General features: G+C 39.9%; 1 protein-coding gene and 1 long non-coding RNA gene across 2 annotated transcripts in view; both read right to left on the reverse strand.

The window, feature by feature from the left end:
- Nucleotides 1–425: 425 nt before the first annotated feature.
- LOC127532132 (uncharacterized) lies at nt 426–2,874 on the reverse strand. Its single transcript, XR_007939392.1, has 2 exons — nt 770–2,874; nt 426–526 (listed from the first exon to the last, which is right to left on the reverse strand). It is a non-coding gene; the product is annotated as an uncharacterized LOC127532132 (long non-coding RNA).
- A 1,385-nt stretch (nt 2,875–4,259) lies between these two features.
- Nucleotides 4,260–19,188, reverse strand: part of LOC110952216 (zona pellucida sperm-binding protein 3-like) — a 47,470-nt gene continuing 32,541 nt past the window's right edge. The window contains exons 3-13 of the mRNA XM_022195662.2: nt 15,644–16,255; nt 14,726–14,828; nt 14,193–14,311; nt 13,991–14,109; nt 12,582–12,685; nt 11,774–11,951; nt 11,440–11,557; nt 8,794–8,885; nt 8,573–8,667; nt 7,417–7,524; nt 4,260–7,327 (exon numbers count right to left, since the gene is read on the reverse strand). Of these exons, the coding sequence (XP_022051354.2) occupies nt 7,200–7,327; nt 7,417–7,524; nt 8,573–8,667; nt 8,794–8,885; nt 11,440–11,557; nt 11,774–11,951; nt 12,582–12,685; nt 13,991–14,109; nt 14,193–14,311; nt 14,726–14,828; nt 15,644–16,024 (1,545 nt within the window). The 5' untranslated portion in view covers nt 16,025–16,255 and the 3' untranslated portion in view covers nt 4,260–7,199. The remainder of the gene's footprint in view (nt 7,328–7,416; nt 7,525–8,572; nt 8,668–8,793; nt 8,886–11,439; nt 11,558–11,773; nt 11,952–12,581; nt 12,686–13,990; nt 14,110–14,192; nt 14,312–14,725; nt 14,829–15,643; nt 16,256–19,188) is intronic.

Raw genomic sequence — 19,188 nt, forward strand, 5'->3', positions numbered from 1 at the left:
CAGAGATGTCAAATCCTGCCTCACTGTATTACATAACATCATTCTGACCAGGGGCGATTCTAGGATCAGAGGTTTAGGGGTGCTGAGCATCCAGAGGTGCCCAGCCAGGCAAGATAAATTTCTTCATTGTTTTGTACGTTTTAATGCAGTTTCACTCCCACATTTGTGAAAGAAAAGCATAACACTTTTTGAAAAGGTCTGTGACTAAACCATCCAATCTGATAAAGTTTATTTAAATGCAGAATCACTGCAAAGGAGGAATGCACTGGAATCTTAAAAGAAACATATCGTAGTCCTAATTTCTGGGAAAAGACGACTCATTTAGATACAGCAGCTCCTCAACATACACATAAACAGCATGTATGTTTCTGGAGTAAACCAGCCCCTATACCAAGCACCAAAAAAACAAACACAAAAAAAATGGACCTAGGACTTATTTTTTGACTTTTATTTGAAATGTGATGCACAGCATTTCTTTCCCTGGTCTGCACGCTCTCATCTCTCAGAGTCTCTCCTTGTTCTCTTCCTTTTATAGTGAAATTAAACAAATAGAAAAACAAATAGATAATTAGGAAAATGAAATGAAGATGTTCTGTTTAGAATGAAGTCCACTGATATCTGTTAAGTGTGCTTCTGGAAAGCATTTAATGTGGGTAGAACACATAACCTCCATGACATATATGTAAAATTATATTGTGAAAGGATGTTTTTCTTTGTCATCTCAACAGTTACTGTTTTGCTTGCCACTATTCTATGCTTGTTTTCTTACCTGGTTCTTCCTGACTTTGCACTCTCTCCTCTTCTTCCCCTTTTTCATCTCTTCCTCTTTGGACTGGCAATCATACACAAATAGATTGTATTCAGCTAGAGGAAAAATTATATAAATATGAAAAAATACCAATAAGAATACAAATAAATAACGTCCTCTCTCTCTTTGTAATGTCAATCTAAAGGCAAATAACCAAACAATGTGTTTTATATCTGATAACAGATATAAACACTGATACATTGATCCAACTTACAACATTACTCTTGATCGATAAACCATTTGATCTTACACTCTTACCTGAACCTGGCTCTTTTCTTCGAAAAAAACAATCTTATGTCCATGATGAGGCTGTCTGTCTGCACACACACACACAGTAGGAGTTATAATGTTAATGGGCATCCGGTCAGTTAGCTAGTCAGTAGCACCTTGGCTTTAATATTAATTCATGCACTGACACAACAGCTAGCTTCTCTCAGTCCAATTCAAACAGACACTGACCACCTGTAACGTTTGCTAGCTCGAAAAAACGTAAGCTAACTCCTACCAAACAACATAAACAGTAACCTTTGATTAAATGCAGCAAAAATGAGGACTGGTAATGATAATGTGTTGGTATTGAGTGGTAGAAGTTCAAAGCAGGTACTCACACCACCACAGCACATTACCTTCTGTGGGGCAGCGCTTAGCTCTGCAGGTAGCGGCTCAGAGCCCGAGTTGGGAAAGTTGAGCAGGATCAAACCATTTTGAGGCAAGATGGGGGGAGGGGGGTGCTGTATTTTTGTTGTTAAAACATTATGTATCAACCAAGTACTGTATGGTTTTTTACACTTTTATGGTTTGTTAAAAAAAAAAGGACATGCAATACAAAAAAATAAAAATAAAAATCTTTTAAATTTTAGGGGTGCTGGGATTCAATTTGGGGGTGCTGAAGCACCCCCAAAAATGGGCTAGAAACGCCTATGATTCTGACATCTGATGAGCCTCCAAACTACCCAAAACTGAACATTACTCTAACAGCGTGGCCTTGTTCTTTTCATGAACTGACAGACGTGCAGACAGATCTGCGGCCCTACACCCGCCGTCACTCCTCCGTCTATTATCTGGCCTCTATGAAGCCCTCAGCCGTTCAACCTCCTCCCTGTCAAAGGTGCACGTGACCCCCTTTGAGGAGATAAACAGCGGAAAATAAAGACGAGGCCTCTTTTAGCTCCTCCAGCCAAACAATCCAAAACGTCTATTTTAGCAGATAAGGTCGCGCAGACGCCCCTGAAACCTCGGAGACACACACTCGTCCCTTTGTGCCCCGATAAAGGAGACCAGTGGATGCATGTAATCAGCATATTATTGATAGTCTTAATGAGAAAGGCTCTGAGTCACTGAAGCCATTAGCCAGGATAAAAGAGGCTTAATTGTTTTGTGTGTGCGCGTGGCCGTGCACGTGTGTCTGTGTTTTACGGCACGCACGTGTCGGCGGGCTAAGATCAGGCTAATTAAATCCATTTCCTTGGTTAGCAACTTTTTTCTCCCTTAATTAAGAGGGTTAATTATGGGCCTGGACAGAGGTCGCGTGCATGTGTCGTGCACGTGGATTCTCGGAGCCGGATGTTATGATGCCAGCGTTTAATAACCGCCTTTGATATTTATTTAAATTCAAAGGAGTGAGCAAATATTTTAAGCCAGATAACATCTCTGGTAAATGATAGAGCCGTCTGCCTTGAATTTCAAAGGAGTAATAACACAGCGCTGTCTCTTTGATAATACCCCCTATGTCTGTCTTTGTTAAATAAAAAAAAGCCCATAAATCCACTACCCGGTTAAGAATAACAGCCGTTTTCTTGTCTCGATTAGGCGTCCACATGTTGCGGTTTCTTGTCAGGAGCAGGTCTGGTGTTAACGCCGACTTCTGTCATCGCCAGCGTGTGTGGTACGAGGAGGCGTCCGCCGCATACCAATGGAGTGGAACAATATTCCCCAGCACGCTCCATCTACAGCAATAATATCACTGTGGCTGCCAGACATGAGAGGACTCTGCCTGCCTGACACTAGTGGACACACACCATTACTTTGGATGTGTGTGTGTGTGTGTGTGTGTGTGTGTGTGTGTGTGTGTGTGTGTGTGTGTGTGTGTGTGTGTGTGTGTGTGTGTGTGTGTGTGCCCTCGGGGTCACGCATCCTGTCGAGGAAAGTGGCTGATTCAGGACTCGCTGCCATTTTGCTTGTCAGCTTGGGTCCGCGCCGCCATAACCGTTAGACATCTGTGGGCGGGCGACTGTCTGCAACACGATGATGATGATGATGATGATGATCCTCTGCGGCCATAACAGGACATTAGCACCTTTTACACTCTGTTGACTCCTCTTAAAACTGCCGGGCAAGTTTTAGTATGTCAAGAACGCACTCGTCTCTGCAGCCTGCTTGTGAAAATCGGGATGTAACAGAGGAAAGTGAGACATTTAGCCTCTAATGCCTCCTTGGTAGCAAATTTTATACATTTTGGTGCCGAGGTTTCACATATTTGCTACCTTATCTATGTAAAATATACACTACTGTTCAAAAGTTTGGGGTCACCCAAGTAGCCTCAGAGAACATTTTAGCATTTTTAAGCTAATTTTTTTTCTGCCCACAATTTGAGTGTTTTGGTTTATTACTCTGCCAAGGAGGTGGAGCCTCAGTGGAGTCTGTCTGTCTGTCTGTCTGCATAAAATTATTCAGAAAAGGACAAATGGATTTGGATGAAATGTTCACGGGAGGTCAGAAATGATACAAGGACCAAGTGATTAGATTCTGGCAGTGATGCAGCTTATAGTCTGGATCCACAGATTTGATAAAGATTTCTGTATCATTGCGAGATAGCAGCACGGCATCACTGTAACCATGACAACAAATGAACACTACGTCAGCTGCCTCAGCGCTTTTCTTGTTCTATAAAGTCCAAGCCCAAGCTCTGACACATTCATGGTATGCTTCCTGTCAAGCACCAAATGGCTAAAAGACAAAACTAACAAATTGTGAATGCATTGGAGCCACAAGCAGCTAAAGAACCGAATATTTCCCCACGAAGATGGTGGAGACCAAAACAGAGCCAGAAGAAGGATGTGTGTTGTTTTTCCAACATAACTGCGAATTTGAAGTAATATTTTAAAAATATTGCAAAAATAAATACATAAAATGTAAATTAGGCTTGTTTCCATTAAAAAAATGAAGCAGCAGAAACAAAGCTTTGGCCATCTATGTAAGACAACTGGAAGAGAAACGTCAGGAATTATTTGGAATCAGAGAAGACAATGTCTGCAACATCAAAACATATTTGAAAAGGGTGTTTCCATCATTATTTTGTGCATTAACTGTTAGAAAAATAAATGAATCAAGATCCATCTATGAACTTTTTCTAATTCCGTGCTTAAGAATGCCCAAAAAAGCATAAAAATATACGACGGAACACATAAAACATGTCCAAAATCAGCTGAAAAGAGAAAAATAATCACCACTATCCTGATTAAATTTTTGTTTATTTGCATTTATTGCAGCCACATGACCTACAGCACCACCTTATGATGATTGCTAATGGAAATTAGCCTAATTCACTGTTTCTTTTTTTTAATTTTGGGGTGACATTTGTGCTTCAAATGTGCTCACAATTACATGGAAGCGTGGCTAATGTTAGCATTAGCCACTTTATGTTAGCATTAGCCACTTTATATTAGCATTAGCCACTTTTTAGCCCCAAATGGACAGAATTAAATTGTCATACATGTTCAAACTGTACGTCCTCATGCTCCAAGAGTGGACAGTGAAAATCCTTTCCCCACACCCTCAGTAATTCTTTTCAGGGCGAGGCTCGTGGGTTCAGCTCTGAGTGTGCATGCTTGTCGCTGTCATGTGTCCTGCTGGTGCATCATTAGGTATGGCTTTTTATTAGCCTCTGGTGTGTTGGGGATGGGAGGGGGGTCAGTGTCGCTCCGGCAGTAAACTAGTGCAGCCGTCAGCCCTGCCCACGGGAACAAACACCCCATTAAACCAAAGGCTTCACATATTACTGTAATAAAAGCCCCTGCTCTCGGCTTTTATGGGCTTTTTAATTATGTCTATTCGTCTTCCTGGGCTTGTGAGCAACAGTTCATGATGAGCCCCATTTCATGAACACTCCACCACTGGCAGGAAGCTGGAGGGGGTGAATTAAAGGGGGGGGGGGAGCCGGAAAATGGCCTGAATCTAAAATATGACTATTGTAGCCGGGTTATGTTTTAGCTCGCAGTGTGGAGCCGCTGGAGTCGCTCTTCATTTTCAGCTTTTGACGGCTTCTCTTTACTCTAAATGTGGATTATTATAAAGATGGAAAAAATCTCACGCAGCTGAAGCGAATTGCATGGCAGCTCAATCGTTATGGTGTCTATTAAATTATCTCCTAGAGATCAGAATAATGGTTGGACTGGATGCAGTTTCCTGTAAAAATTAGACGAACAAATCATCCATGTGTGAATTGAACAGAACTCTTTGGGCCACTTTTTTTCCTTTTAAAATGTTTTAGAACCATCTACAACTGCCCCTAAACTTAAAAACTTCTGGACACATCCATTAATATTTAGGGTTTTTTAATATTTCCATGATTTCATTTTTTGTTTTTTAGTATTTTGGAGTGATAATATTCAGGTTTGTAACATTGTACTGCTATTGGTCCATTAGTATTTAGGTTTTTTTTAAATGTCTTTATGCTTTAATTTTTCATTTTTTATTATCTTGGTGTGATAATATTCAGGTTTGTGACATTTTACTAGCCTAGCCGCGCTAGACAACCCACGACAACGAATTTAATTCTCTGCCAGGGTGGGTCTAGTTACCCTCCATAAGGCTCGAGGCTGGATGCTCCTAAAACTGGCCGGACCAATCACCATGAAGTGTAGAGTCAGAAGGCGGGCGTAACGAAGTGACGACAGAGGTGCGACGATTCTGACAGAAACAACCGGCGCACAATAAGCAGTTATCTTTCGACTCGGCTTTGGCCACAGCCCTTAAAGATTTGAAGCTAAAATTCAACTTGAAAGATAAACAAAGGACGGCACTGAAGTGTTTCATTGAGAAGAAAGACGTATTTGGACTTATGCCGACGGGATATGGCAAATCCCTAAATATACCAGTTGGCTCCACTAGTTGGGAAGCTAATGGGACTTAGCCACAATCCGCCGGTGCTGTAGGAGCTACGTCAGCCTATTCGTTGCATTGATTGGTTGTATACCTACCCAATTGCTGCAGAGGGATTTGATAGACAACCTTTTAGCCCGCCTTCCTCCCTGTTGAGCTTCCCTAGACCCTTGTGCCATCAGAAACATGGGTCTAGCGTGGCTAGGCTAACATTTTACAGTTGTAATATGGTTTTAGTCCATTAATATTTAGGGCATTTGTGTTTAATGCTTTACTTTTTTGATAATATTCAAGTTTGTGGACATTTTGGTGTGTGAGTAGTCAGGATTTTTTATGTTTTGGTTGGCAAAATTAAAGTTTTTGAAATTATACTACATTAATATTCAGGTGTGTGATGGTTTAGCATGTTAATATTTAGGTTTTTGACGCCTTGCTGCCTTAATGTCCATATTTTGATGTTTTGTTGTAATAATATCCAAGTTTTTTAATGTTTTCTGCCTTAGTACCCCAATTTTTGGCATTTTGCTCAATTAATATATGCGTTTTTGATGCTTTGCAGCCTTAATATGCACTATTTTTATATTTAGGTGCATTGATACTTTAGTTTTATGACCTGCCTTTCCTACATAAGAATCAGTTTATCATAAGTTATTGAAGGTATTGAATTCAACATAACTCTTTGGGTAATTGTCAGTTTTTATGTCTTACGGTCACCTACGACTGCCTCTAACCTCGGAAAGTTCTAGATACATCCCTGCATATCATGGAAATCTCCACCATTCACCTCCTGCTAGCAAAGAATGCTAATTGGTAGGGCAATATACTGTACCTCATTGTGTATAAATCATCCATATATGAATACGAAATAACTCTTTCGGTCATTGTTTTTCTTTTTAAATGTCCGACAGTCACCTACAACTGCCCCTAACCTCAGAAAGTTGTAGATACATCCCTGCACATCATTGAAATCTCCACCATTCGCCTCCTGCTAGCAAAGAACACTGATTGATAGAGCAATATACTGTACCTCATTGTGTACATTGCATGCATTTTATGGCCACAGTCATTTTCTGCAAGGCTGGACGTGCAGCTTAACCCCTTTTAACCCTCAGAACAGTTAACCTGAAGTCGTAGAGAAGCACCCAAGCAGAAAAACAGAGAGACAACCCAACATTTCTCAGGTTTAACCGAGCCAAACCTCGATTCCACCAAGACGCTAACTAGGCACAAACAAACCTAGTGTGCTTGTGGCTCTGCTCAGGCTTGGTTGGAATTGTTTTATTGTCTCAAATCAGGTGCTAACAGGATACTCGGTGGGTTTCCATCTTCTGCTGCAGATCACAGCTCCCATTAGCACCAGCAACATCCCAGCAATCGACGCTCCGACTCCAGAAAGCAGCGCTATCGATGAACCCGAGGCTGAAGACGAACATTATCGGTTCTATTAGTTACAGCAATTAAGAGGTAAATAAAAGCAGAGTTAAATGCTTGATGAGTGAATGTCTCACCGGCACACCGAGTCATTTCATGTGGTTGTGGAGTTGGTTCAGACTGCAGAACGCCGTCGTCCTCCAGCGTGATGGGGCCCAGAGCGGCAGTCCCCTCCCACCGCAGAGCTGCAGGAAAAAAAAAAACACAACAACGCAGGGATGGAAAATAAAAATCTTCTTAGCGCATTTAGCCAGCTGAGTCAACCATTCCCGACACGACTGATTGGTTGGACAATTAAAGGGATTAACTCAGAATCAATCCTCCACATAAACAGTGTGTGTGCCAAATGGAAGCAAGGAAGCTCATCTAAACATGGGTGGACCCTCTGCTCATCTGTCTGCTAGATTTTCCTCTAGGGGGTCTCGAAATGAAAGCATTAAAAAAAAAAAAAAAGTGACCCTTCAGCTTGTCTCACACCAGCTAAACACCAGCTCTCTACATCCACAGAAGACGCTAATGTTAACCCTCGTGTTGTCCTGCAAGTCAAAGTGTTATAAAGTTTGAAAATGTGTGTGTGTGTGTGTGAGATATATATTTTCACAGTGAAACTTCTGATGTCCACATTTTCAACAATTTTTGAAATCTGAACATTTTTTGGTGGAAAAAAATGCTAAAAATGTTTCAGAATATTAACAAAAAAATCAACCAAAATCCAGTGAATTTTGCTGGATTTTGGTTGAATGTTCCTAAAGAAAACATTAGAAGTTACACTAACACATGTAATCACTTCAGATATTTTTAGTATTTTTTTGGAAGATTTCTACTCTTTTTTAAAAAAAATATTTACAAGAATTTTCAAGCCAAATTTGGAGTATTTTTTTTTTTTTTTAACAAATAAAACTTTCAAGGAATTACTGGAATTTGGGGATTTTTTTAATTTTTACAAATAAAACTTAAGGGAAACTTTTAAAGAATTATTGGAATTTTCTTCCTGAAGGTTTTGCAAATTTTCATAAATTTGGGGATTACTTTTGCTGAATTTTTGGATTTTTTTCAGACAAAGAAACCATATTTTTTTGCTGTATATGAGGACAACAGGAGGGTTAATAAAACACCTTTTTGCACTCTCTTTTACACGTTTTGGACACAATATCAAACCCCCTCCCTGGACTCGTTTCACGTGCTCAGCATCCATCCCACAGTGTCGTGTAGCGACGCTTCTGTAAACTGTACCAGCATCTGCCGCGAGGCTCCTTTTGCGTCTCCGTTGGCTGCAGCTGGTCTCACAGCAGCGACACACCTTATTGTCTCCACCTGATGCCACCCATCTGTCCGGGGCCCAAAGTGAGTTTCGTTAGAGGGGCTTAGTGAAGCTTTAGAGTCATGGTAATGCACCGCACACAGAAAATCCTCACTTACCTATCCATTATGGAGCCATCTCTGTGTGTACTAACCTTCTGGCTTCAGTCAAGTATGAACAGGCTTTGTGTTGCAAGTCGACTGGGACTGACACAGTTGTCGCTTTCAGGTGACATGTAATGTAGAGCTAGAGGTTAAAAGACATCAAAAACATTTAGGTCTGTTGATAGTTGAGGGGCTTTTGAAGTCCATGGGATATAGCTTGCATACACTTTTATTAAAAGTTAAAAAAAAGAAAAGAAAAGCTTTTTATGTTCATTATGATCATGTCTTCACAAATTCCATTATTTTTTATTAAGGAAACAATCACATTGATAAAAAAATGACTGGATATCACTAAATAACCATCTTAATTTAATAACCACCACCTTCTAATTAGCTAAACAATAATAAAAAAAGCAAAAATAGTTTTGATTGTGTTCTTTTTATTCAGTTGAGAGAATCATGACATTTCTTTTTTGGCAATATATCATTTTTTTATGGAAAATAAATAATTGTATCTGCGTAAATTACAACTTGTAAATTATTTAACATTTTTCAGTTGTTACTACAGATATTTTCTTTTCTTTGCAACAGCAGCAAATTTCTAAAAACATATTTTATTGATTTAAATACAAGGAAAAAAGTGCAATTTTATGGGAAAATGTAAAAGAATAAAATAGCAACTGCAGAAATACAGATTTTTATGTGCACATTACGTACATTTATTTATTTTATACAGTCAACATGTAAATGAATATTAGTTTTTCGTTGATTTTCCGAGCTATAAAATGTAATTTAATGAAACAGGAAATCTTTAAATAACGGTTTCACAGCTCTGAATATTAATTGTTCTTTAAAATACCAGCAAATATCTAAAAAACAAACATATTTTGCTGATTTAAATGCAAAGAAAACAGTGTATTTTAAAAGTCAAATGTTGTTAAAGAGTGAATGTTTCTTTAGAGCTTTTTTTTTTAAAGTTAGCATGTAAATCACTACTTTTTTCCCTTGTTATTTTAGTAATTTGTCATAATCTGACAAAACAGGGAAGAAATACAATTAAAAGCTGTTGAAAATGTATCAGCAGTGTCCTCAGTGCTAATTGTTCCACTGTTTGTCCATTTGTCTTTGCTATTCTTGTGTTTTGCCTTGTTAAAACTTTTTCCTCTCTCTCTTAGGATTCATTGGTTTCTCTGTAATATAATATTACTATGTGACGTGCCCCGAGATGACTTAGGCTCTGATTTGGTGAATAAAACTCAACTGAATTCAATTAAATGTAGTTTATGAGCTGTTTTATGCCACTTCCCACATCTCTAAAACAGAGGTGAAGAGTGTAACGTTAGCTTAGAGTCACATTAATGGGAAACACAGCAGAATTCTACATTAATATTCATCTAGTACTCAGTTGAACTATTCTGGCTCAGATCCACTCCAGCTTCTTCATCCTATATGAGAAGGTATCGAGTTCAGCCCGACCTCAGAGGGGATTCATCTCCACAGCAAAGCTTCTGAGTTTATTATAGCCTGGAAACACTTGCGAGTGTTTATAATGCATGTCAACTTTTCACATAACCCAACACTAGGAGGAGGGGAAAAAAAAGTTAAACTAACACTTGGGGTGCTGCGAGACGCACCTCTACAGCGGCGAAAAGAAAGAAAAACAAAAACGTGTGACCAAATGATGCAGTAGTTTAAAAAGTGTCTAAACACGTCACACAGTGGAGCCGTGCTGGATTCCTGTCATCCTGGTGGAACCTGAAGGCTTTCAGCTGGTAAAATTCATCAACAACGCTGCCGTGTTATGGTGAACGTCTCTGCTGGTTTGGGAACTCACAGGAGTCCACTGACTGATTCTGACATCGAATATATAACTTAAATCACCCGAGCATTTTTAAGTTTAGATCCGCCCGCCAGTACTTCTGAGCTTCAACCAGACATTTCATTTCAGTAATCCTCCAAAATCTAGTGTATTTTTTTTAAATCTTTGGACGAAAGAAGCGCATTTTTGAGGCCCTAAAAATACTCAAAAACACGTGAAAAATCATCACACCAGGATCAGTGAAAAAATCCGACATTTTAAGGAAAATGCACACATATGTGGCAAAATGGCTCAATAGCGCCCCCCTGTAATATTCAGAAATGTCATGATGCGCAAAAAAGCCTCTTGCACACATACCCAAAACCCAACAGGAAGTCGCTATCTTGAATTTTGTGTCATATTTTTATTCTTTGGATGAAAAAAAAAAAAAAAAAAACGCATTTTTGAGGCCCTAAAAATACTCAAAAACACCACACACATCAAAACTAGCGAAAAAAAAATCGGAAATTTTAAGGGAAATGCACACATATGTGGCAAAATGGCTCAATAGCGCCCCCCTGTAATATTCAGAAATGTCATGATGCGCAAAAAAGCCTCTTGCACACAAACCCAAACCCAACAGGAAGTCGCCATCTTGAATTTTGTGTCATATTTTGCACAATTTTGGGTCATTTTTTAAATTCTTTGGATGAAAAAAAATGCATTTTTGAGGCCCTAAAAATACACAAAAACAATTGGAGCTCTCTCAGGGTGAATTTTTAAAATCTCTCTTGTTTCAGAATCATCTCAGTTGTAGCCTGGTATATAATATTATTCAAAAAAACCATGTGACTAAATGATGCACTAGTTTGTAAAGTGTCAGTGGAGCCGTACTTACTGGATTCCTGTCATCCTGGTGGAACCTGAAGGCTTTCAGCTGGAAGTGAAGTTTATCCTCCTGGCTCCTCTGCATGAAGTAAGACTTTGCTCCTGTCAGCTTAGCATCAGTTAAACACCTTATAACGGCAAAAAAAAAACCGCTCAGGATTCATATTCATAAACAGACACACCACCACTCACTCCATCTCTTTAAAAACATGCAGCTGAGCTAGTCAAACATAAATCTCGGTTATTATGACTCTGCTGCCTCCTCGAGACAAACACGACCACCTGATTGTGTAGATTTAGCGTCAGGTTGGCGTAAACCGTCCCGCCAGTGCTCAGGTTCTCACCCGTGGTTGTTGATGAAGGAGTATCTGGGTTGTGAGTGAGGGTCGGGGGTCGCCGTGGCCACGCAGCCGTCCACGTAGACCCTGAGGGGAACGTGGTGACCCTGCAGAACCGACGCTTCGATGTGCATCACGTCGCTCAGGAAGTAAACACTGGAAGGCCTCGGCGACTGCCAGTCCTCTAATCAAATCCAGGAGTAGAAAGATATATAAGTGGAAAAGTAATGCCAGGGCCATCAATCTGATTAGATGAAACGATGCCCGTGGGAGAGAGAAAGGACATAAGGACTGAGCAATAAGAGAAATCAAGAGGGCAATAAGTGGATTACAGATGTAGCATCATCATGAACCTGGATCAGAAGCTTAAATGAGCATGTGCGGATGTAAAAACTAGTTTAAAACTCTTATAATCTCCCTTCATAACTTCCTACTGTAAGTAAATCAGAGCGAGGTTCTGCGAGGCCGACTTCGAAGACGAACAACGGTTTGGCGCAGCTCGGAATTAATTAGAAAACATAATCAGCTCTGTATTGATCACGTCATCGCGCGAGTGACCCCGTCGGGTCAGCCGCAACCCACGAGGCATGTAATTTCAGCTCATCACCATGCATCAAAAGTTTCGCTGCCATTTAGCATCTTTAAGAGTCGCCGCGAAAAAGAGAAGAAGTCTGCGAGGCCCTGAGTGATTGCAATTACGCCCGTCGCCGGGGAAATTAGCCAGACCGCCTGGTGCAAATCAAAAGTTGTTTTTTTCTCTCTTTTTTTTTGCTTTTCCACTATAGAAGATCAGCTCTTTTTTTCACCCCCCCACCTGTCATGAGGCGCAGGGAGAAGTGCAGCTGCTGATCCGCCTGCATGTCGAAGGCGAACGGCTTCCAGGTCGGCATCATGGCGCTGCTGCTCACATAATGCCTCCTGTGAGGACGGTTAGAGCAAGGATGGTACTTCATTAGACAGAGGCTCATCAAGGACAAAGAATATTGACTTCAATCACAAGAAGGGAGGAGCAAGGACAACGTAAAACAGACAGGAGGTAAATGTGATGAAATTTAGGACTTTAATACAGTACAGATTGTAATTTAAAGCCTGTTTAATGGTCAGTTTAGCTTAAATGTGAATGAAAACAAAACATTCAGTCACAGGTATCTGGAACTGAATGTTACAGTACTTGTACCTTTAAAAAAACACAACAAAGAAAGATAAAAGCAAGACGGAAAATGATTTAAAAATGAGACAAACGACACGAAACACTAAAAAAAAAGTAGTTAGAAAATTAGAAAAAGTTACAAAGCAACAAAAAAAATTGACAAATGAGACAAAAATGACAAAAGCGTGAAACAAAAATGATAGACAAAACAATTAATAAAGCAAAACAAAATGGTAAAAATGACAGAAAACACAACCGAGACAATAAGGAAACAACACAACAAAAACGAGAAACAAAACAACAAAAACGTGAGACAGACGACAAAAACGTGAGACAAAAACACGACAAAATTAAACACAAAATGACAAAAGAACATCCTAGTATTTTACTTTATGATCAAAACAACTTGTCATGGTCTAGAATTACTTTTAAATCTGTAGTTTTGCTAATGTACAATCTGCAGTTAATGTCTTCTGTCATTTTTCCACTTTACAAAGTCGTCCTGCGGCCGGATCGGACCCTCTGAAGGGCCGGTTTTGGCCCACAGGCCACATGTTTGACACCTCTGGCAATTGCAAAATGAGATTTAATCAATTTTTAGAACTTCAATATGAATATCACCCCTGAACTCAAAATCACACCACAAACATCCCACCTCACGTGGATGAGTCGGACGATTAGTCGGTATTTATCTCCGACATATTCTTAGATTTACACAAGTTGTAGAAACTGAGCAACACTGGACTCAATCTGTATCTGAAATTTAGGAGCCGATAGCGAATTTTCTGGTGGAGCAATAAAAACGCAGAAGACTCGCACCATGACAACGATGCAACGGGGAAATAAACCAAACTGAAATTCGTCCAGGGGCAGGACTGCTGTGATTAACTCAACACTGTGCATTCACTAATCAATAGGAATTCATTTGCGAAAGAGAAAAACTCAACTCCATAACATCTTACATTCATTGACTTGCTTTTCCGGTTGGACGCAACAGAGATTTAGGCCTCCTTTGGAAACTAAACTCCATGCCAAAGACTTCTTCAGACTTGTCTTGTCTTACTTGGCTTTACCTTTGATAGTGGCATCGAATTTGCACCTCAGCAGGGTTGGTCTTCAGAATGAACGTGTCTCTAATAGGTGTCGGAGAGTACGTCAGAGAAAACGAGTAGATGAGAGCTTCATCAGTCATCTAAAGACGAAAAAACCACAACTAGGGTGACTTGGAATACACAGCAGGCGGGGAAGAAAAGCTAAAAGGCCGAACACACACACCGTCATTGTGCTGCCGCAGCCTTGCAACTCCGTCTGGAACTGCAGGACGTGGTCGGTAGCGTTCACGGCAGCGCAGCCTCCTAAGGTCAGATCACTTGGACGGATGAACTGACTGTTTCCTAAGAACGAAGAAGAAAAGGTTCAACTTAAATCAAGACCATTACCTGAGGTCCGCTTTTTTCCATCTCCAGTCGATAACACTCACGGCTAGCCGAGGTTCAGCTGCAGGACAAATAAAAAAGGTTCTTAATGCGTCGCTGTAAAGCCAGCGTTTGAGCACCCGGCAGACAAGCAGGATGCGACCTTCTCAGAGTGAAGAAATAAGAGGAAACACAATATTGATCGGCCGGTCTATAGTCTGTGCCATTTGCAGTAATCAGCACTGAGTGTCCCATCTTCACTGTTCCATTCAATTTTCCAATTCGGGCCTCTAATCGGACCCTTTTCTTTGTCAGACATCAGAGACCTGAGTCGGAGCCGCTGCACACACACAAAAAAACCATCAATTCAAACAAGTAACCGGCAGCCATTACCCAAGAAGTTCTGCTTGACCTCGATGGTGACCTTTTCTTCGCCACAGCGCACACGAACGCTGTCAGCTGGCACCGGCACCCGCTGCTCAAACCTCACCAGCACCTGGAACACAACCCAAATACACTCACAGCACAGGAATCAAAACATCTGCGCAGTCACATAGATGTTTAACCCTCCTGTCGTCTTCATTTACAGGCACCACAAATATATTGTTTCCTTGTCTGGGAAAAAAAAAAAAAAAAAAAAAAAAAAAAAATCAGCAAAAATAATTCTTCAAATTTCTGAAAATTTGCAAAACCTTCAGGAAGAAAATTCCAACAATTCCTTAAAAGTTTTATTTTAAAAAAAATTCCCCAAATTTGGCAAGAAAATTATTGTAAATATATTCAAAAAATGTGTAAAAATGTTCCAAAAAATCCTAAAATATCTAAAGTGATTACATATATATCAGTAAAACTTTTAATATTTTCATTAAGAACTTTCACCATAAAACAATCAACCAAAATCCAGTGAAATTTGCAGGATTTTGGTTGATTGTTTTGGTGAATGTTCAGAAAGAATTTTTTTTTTTTTACATTTCTTCTTTTACACCAAAAAAATATTGTTTCCTTGTACGTAAAATAAATAAATAAATAAAAAAAATCAGCAAAAAAAAATTCCCCAAACCTCTGAAAATTTGCAAAACCTTCAAGAAGAAAATTCCAATAACTCCTGAAATGTTTCCCTTAAAGTTCTATATATATATATATATATATATATATATATAAAAACCCTAATATGGCAAGAAAATTCTTGTAAATGTTTTCAAAAAATATTCTAAAAAAAAATCCTAAAAGTATCTAAAGTGATTATGTATAGATCGGCAAAGCTTCTATTTTCTTTAACAATATTAACAACAACAACAACAAAAAAACTACCTTTGGTTCCTTCTTGACAGTTTGTTTCAAATCTGGGCCTTGAATTTGAACTCTTTCCGTCTCTGGAGCCTCCACCTGCTGCTCTGAGGTCACCTGAAACTTCTGCTCCACATCCTCCTCCACCGGTTTTTGCTTCCTGAGCCAGAAGCTCCTGAGCCGGTAGCTGACAGCAGAGTCCACCGGATCCTTTGGCTCCGTCTGGTTTGACTGATGACGTGTTGTCTGCGGCGATGTCGGCAGCTGGAGGCTTGTTACCATTTGTTCTTGAGGGACTCGGGTCTCGTTGGTGCTGAAGTTCAACGAGTTTTGCGCGGCGCAGCAAACAATCCCACCTGAGAAGAGAAGCGCCAGCCCCAGAAGAACTGCTCCTCCGAACCCCATTACAACCTTTCACACAAAAACCAGGAGTTCTCAGAGAGCACTACTGCCTTTGTTTCCTGAACAGTGAAGAGTGGGAGCTCGGCTGCAGCTCCACCTTCTCCTGATTGACTTGATTGGATTCCAGCTTGGAGGAATCAAACTTTGAAGCCTTTCTTTCCTTCCTGTAGGCCAAATTCATCTTCGTTCAGCCTGAGCTCAAGTGGACCGGATCAGTAAAATCAGCATAATAACCTGTAAATATATAACCAAAATTCCATTTTTTTCCCTTTGTTTTAGTGCAAAAATGTACATTCTAACTATATTCACATTAAAGGAATTATCTTTTTACAAAACATTATAAACAACCTGAAATTTTTTTAAGAAACATAAATTCAATTTCAACAACATTATGCCTCAGTTTATCACTTACACATGACAACTTCCACAGTGTTTCTACAAAGGCACAAAACATTTAGTCACAGCTATCTGGAACTGAATGATACAGTGTTTTACTTTAAAAAAGGCAAAAACATCAAAAATAAGACAAAATATTACAAAAATGAGAAACAAAATAACAAAGAAAGCTTGACAAACCACACAGAACAAAACAAAAAAGAGAAGATTTTGACAAAACAGTTGCAAACGACAAAAAATGGACACAAACGAGACAATAAAATGACAATAGCATGAAATAGAACAACAAAAATTACACACAAAACAATGACTAAAGTAAAACACAAAATGACAAAATAAGACAAAACACAAGCGAGACAAAAGCATGAAACAAAACGACAAAAGTCAGACAAAAAACAACAAAAACAAGAGAACATGCTACAAAAATGAGAAACAAAATAACAAAAATTGAGACAAACGACAAGAAACAAAACAAAAATTTGGCAAAATAGTTACAAAGCAACAAAACATGGACACATATGAGACAAAAAATGACAAAAGCATGAAGCAAAACAACACACAAAACAATGAATAAAGCAAAACACAAAATGAAAAAAATGAGACAAAAACACAAGCAAGATAAAAAGGACACACAAAACGACAAAAATGAGAAACAAAACGACATAAAGTCAGACAAAAAAACAACAAAAACAAGACAAAATGTTCCAAAAATGAGACACAAAATGGCCAAAGAACAGTGAACAATCCAGCGTTTTACTTCTTGATCAAAACAACTTGTCATGGTCTAGAAATTATTTTAAATGTATAGTTTTACGAATGTACAAATTGTCTTTTTTTGATACTCTTCAAAGCCATCCTGGATTGAACCCTCTGGTGGGCCGATTTTGGCCCACGGGCCGCATGTTTGACACCCCCGCTGGTGGCACTTCAGATTCCACTGTCACCCCAATCAGGATCATTTAGTGAACATTTCTCACGTGCAAAAGGAAGAAGAGTAAAAACGCATTCTGCCATCTGCCAAATCTCTACTTGCCATGACGATTATGAACAAAGACGTCCACAAACAGAAACACGTCTGACCCCTAACGGTACGCGGCCTTCACTGCCCCCATGAGGCAAATCAATCAACGCTCTCTGGGAGTTTGAACCCTCTTTCTGTGCTGCCTGGTCTTGAATGTCAAGGCGATGCGGTCAACAGTCTGCAGAGTTCAGCTCATAAAACTGAGATTTATGATCAGACTTCACAAATGTCACCTCCACCGCTTGTATGTGTGTGTGTTGCTCGGTGGTGTGTGTGACAAGTTCCACCTGTTATCAATCTGGAGGCACTAAGATATATCATGCTGGCAGCGTAGCAATGCTTCAGGGTCGCTTTAAAGTCTTAATTTTCTGCCACAGAACTCCACTGAAGCTCAACTTTACAGTAATATATTACACTATATATATATATAAATACACTACCGTTCAAAACTTTCAAGTCACCCAGACAATTTCAGGTCTTTTTTGTTCATGTGCTAACATAACTGCTCAAGGGTTTTCTAATCATCAATGAGCCTTTCAGCACCATTAGCTAACACAATGTAGCATTAGAACACAGGAGTGATGGTTGCTGGAAATGTTCCTCTGTACCCCTATGGAGATATTCCATTAAACATTTCCACCTAGAATAGTCATTTACCACATTAACAATGTCTAGACTGGATTTACATGTGGAAGGGTGCCTAAACTTTTGCACATATAAACATAAAAATATAAAGCTAACATTTAAAGAAAGACTATTTCTTTATCCACAGAGGAGGCCAAACTTGTGCACATATCTGTATAAATGAGTAAACCCTGATCATATTTGGCCATTTCCTGTAAGAGCATAATGTATAGTTAAAAACCATAATACGATTTCATGGAAAGAAACTCCTGTTTTAAAGGCTAAATGAGTTCAAATTGCCTCCCTGTGATAGAGACTCACTAATCCAGGCTGACCTACAGGAATACATTACAGCTCTTCCACTCTGTCAGGATCTCCCTGCAGACTCCCCAACAGAGAGGCTGCTATTGTCAGGAACTGGCTTTTATCTTCTGCTGATCAGCGGCAAAAACAAAGAGAGGTGTGTGTATGTGTGTTCAGAGTGAAATCCGTCCATCCCTGCCAGTCAGACCCCCTCTGCTGCCGATCTCTAACTTAGTTAGCTCAGTCTAATTTGGCCCCCGGAGGACCCTAATGTTGTTCCCCATGGGGGTTTCTGAAAAGGGCCTGGCAGCTTCTACCTCCACACACACACTCTCCAAACACACAAACCCACACACAGCCGCCACTCCCATCATCCTCTGCTTCCAATAATCCTTCTGCATTTTCAGACAAGTGCAGCATGATGCAGGTAAATATCCAGCGTTCGGACAATAAACACACACGCATTCTCACACTCACACACTCCTACCAGATGGAAAACCATCAACCAGGATGGCACACCGACAACACAGATGCTCGGTGACAGTAAAACGCACACGCACACTCCAACACACACACACGTGTCCCTTGTCACATTTTGCTGACAGCACAAAGTCATGCAAACAGCTCGATTTGGCCTGCGCTGCACTGCGCCATACGGATTACGGTTATGGAGGCTCATTAAAAACATGTAGTGGGAGATGGATTAGTTATGGCCTGCTGTTGTGGTGGGCGAGCAGCGTTCAAGATCAGCGGATTTCTGCGCGTTTTGTCAGCACTCGTGCGCTTGTGAATAGATTTGCGTGGGATAGGGAGATATTTCTGA

Source organism: Acanthochromis polyacanthus, chromosome 22 (assembly GCF_021347895.1).
Source record: "Acanthochromis polyacanthus isolate Apoly-LR-REF ecotype Palm Island chromosome 22, KAUST_Apoly_ChrSc, whole genome shotgun sequence".
Taxonomy (NCBI): domain Eukaryota; kingdom Metazoa; phylum Chordata; class Actinopteri; family Pomacentridae; genus Acanthochromis; species Acanthochromis polyacanthus.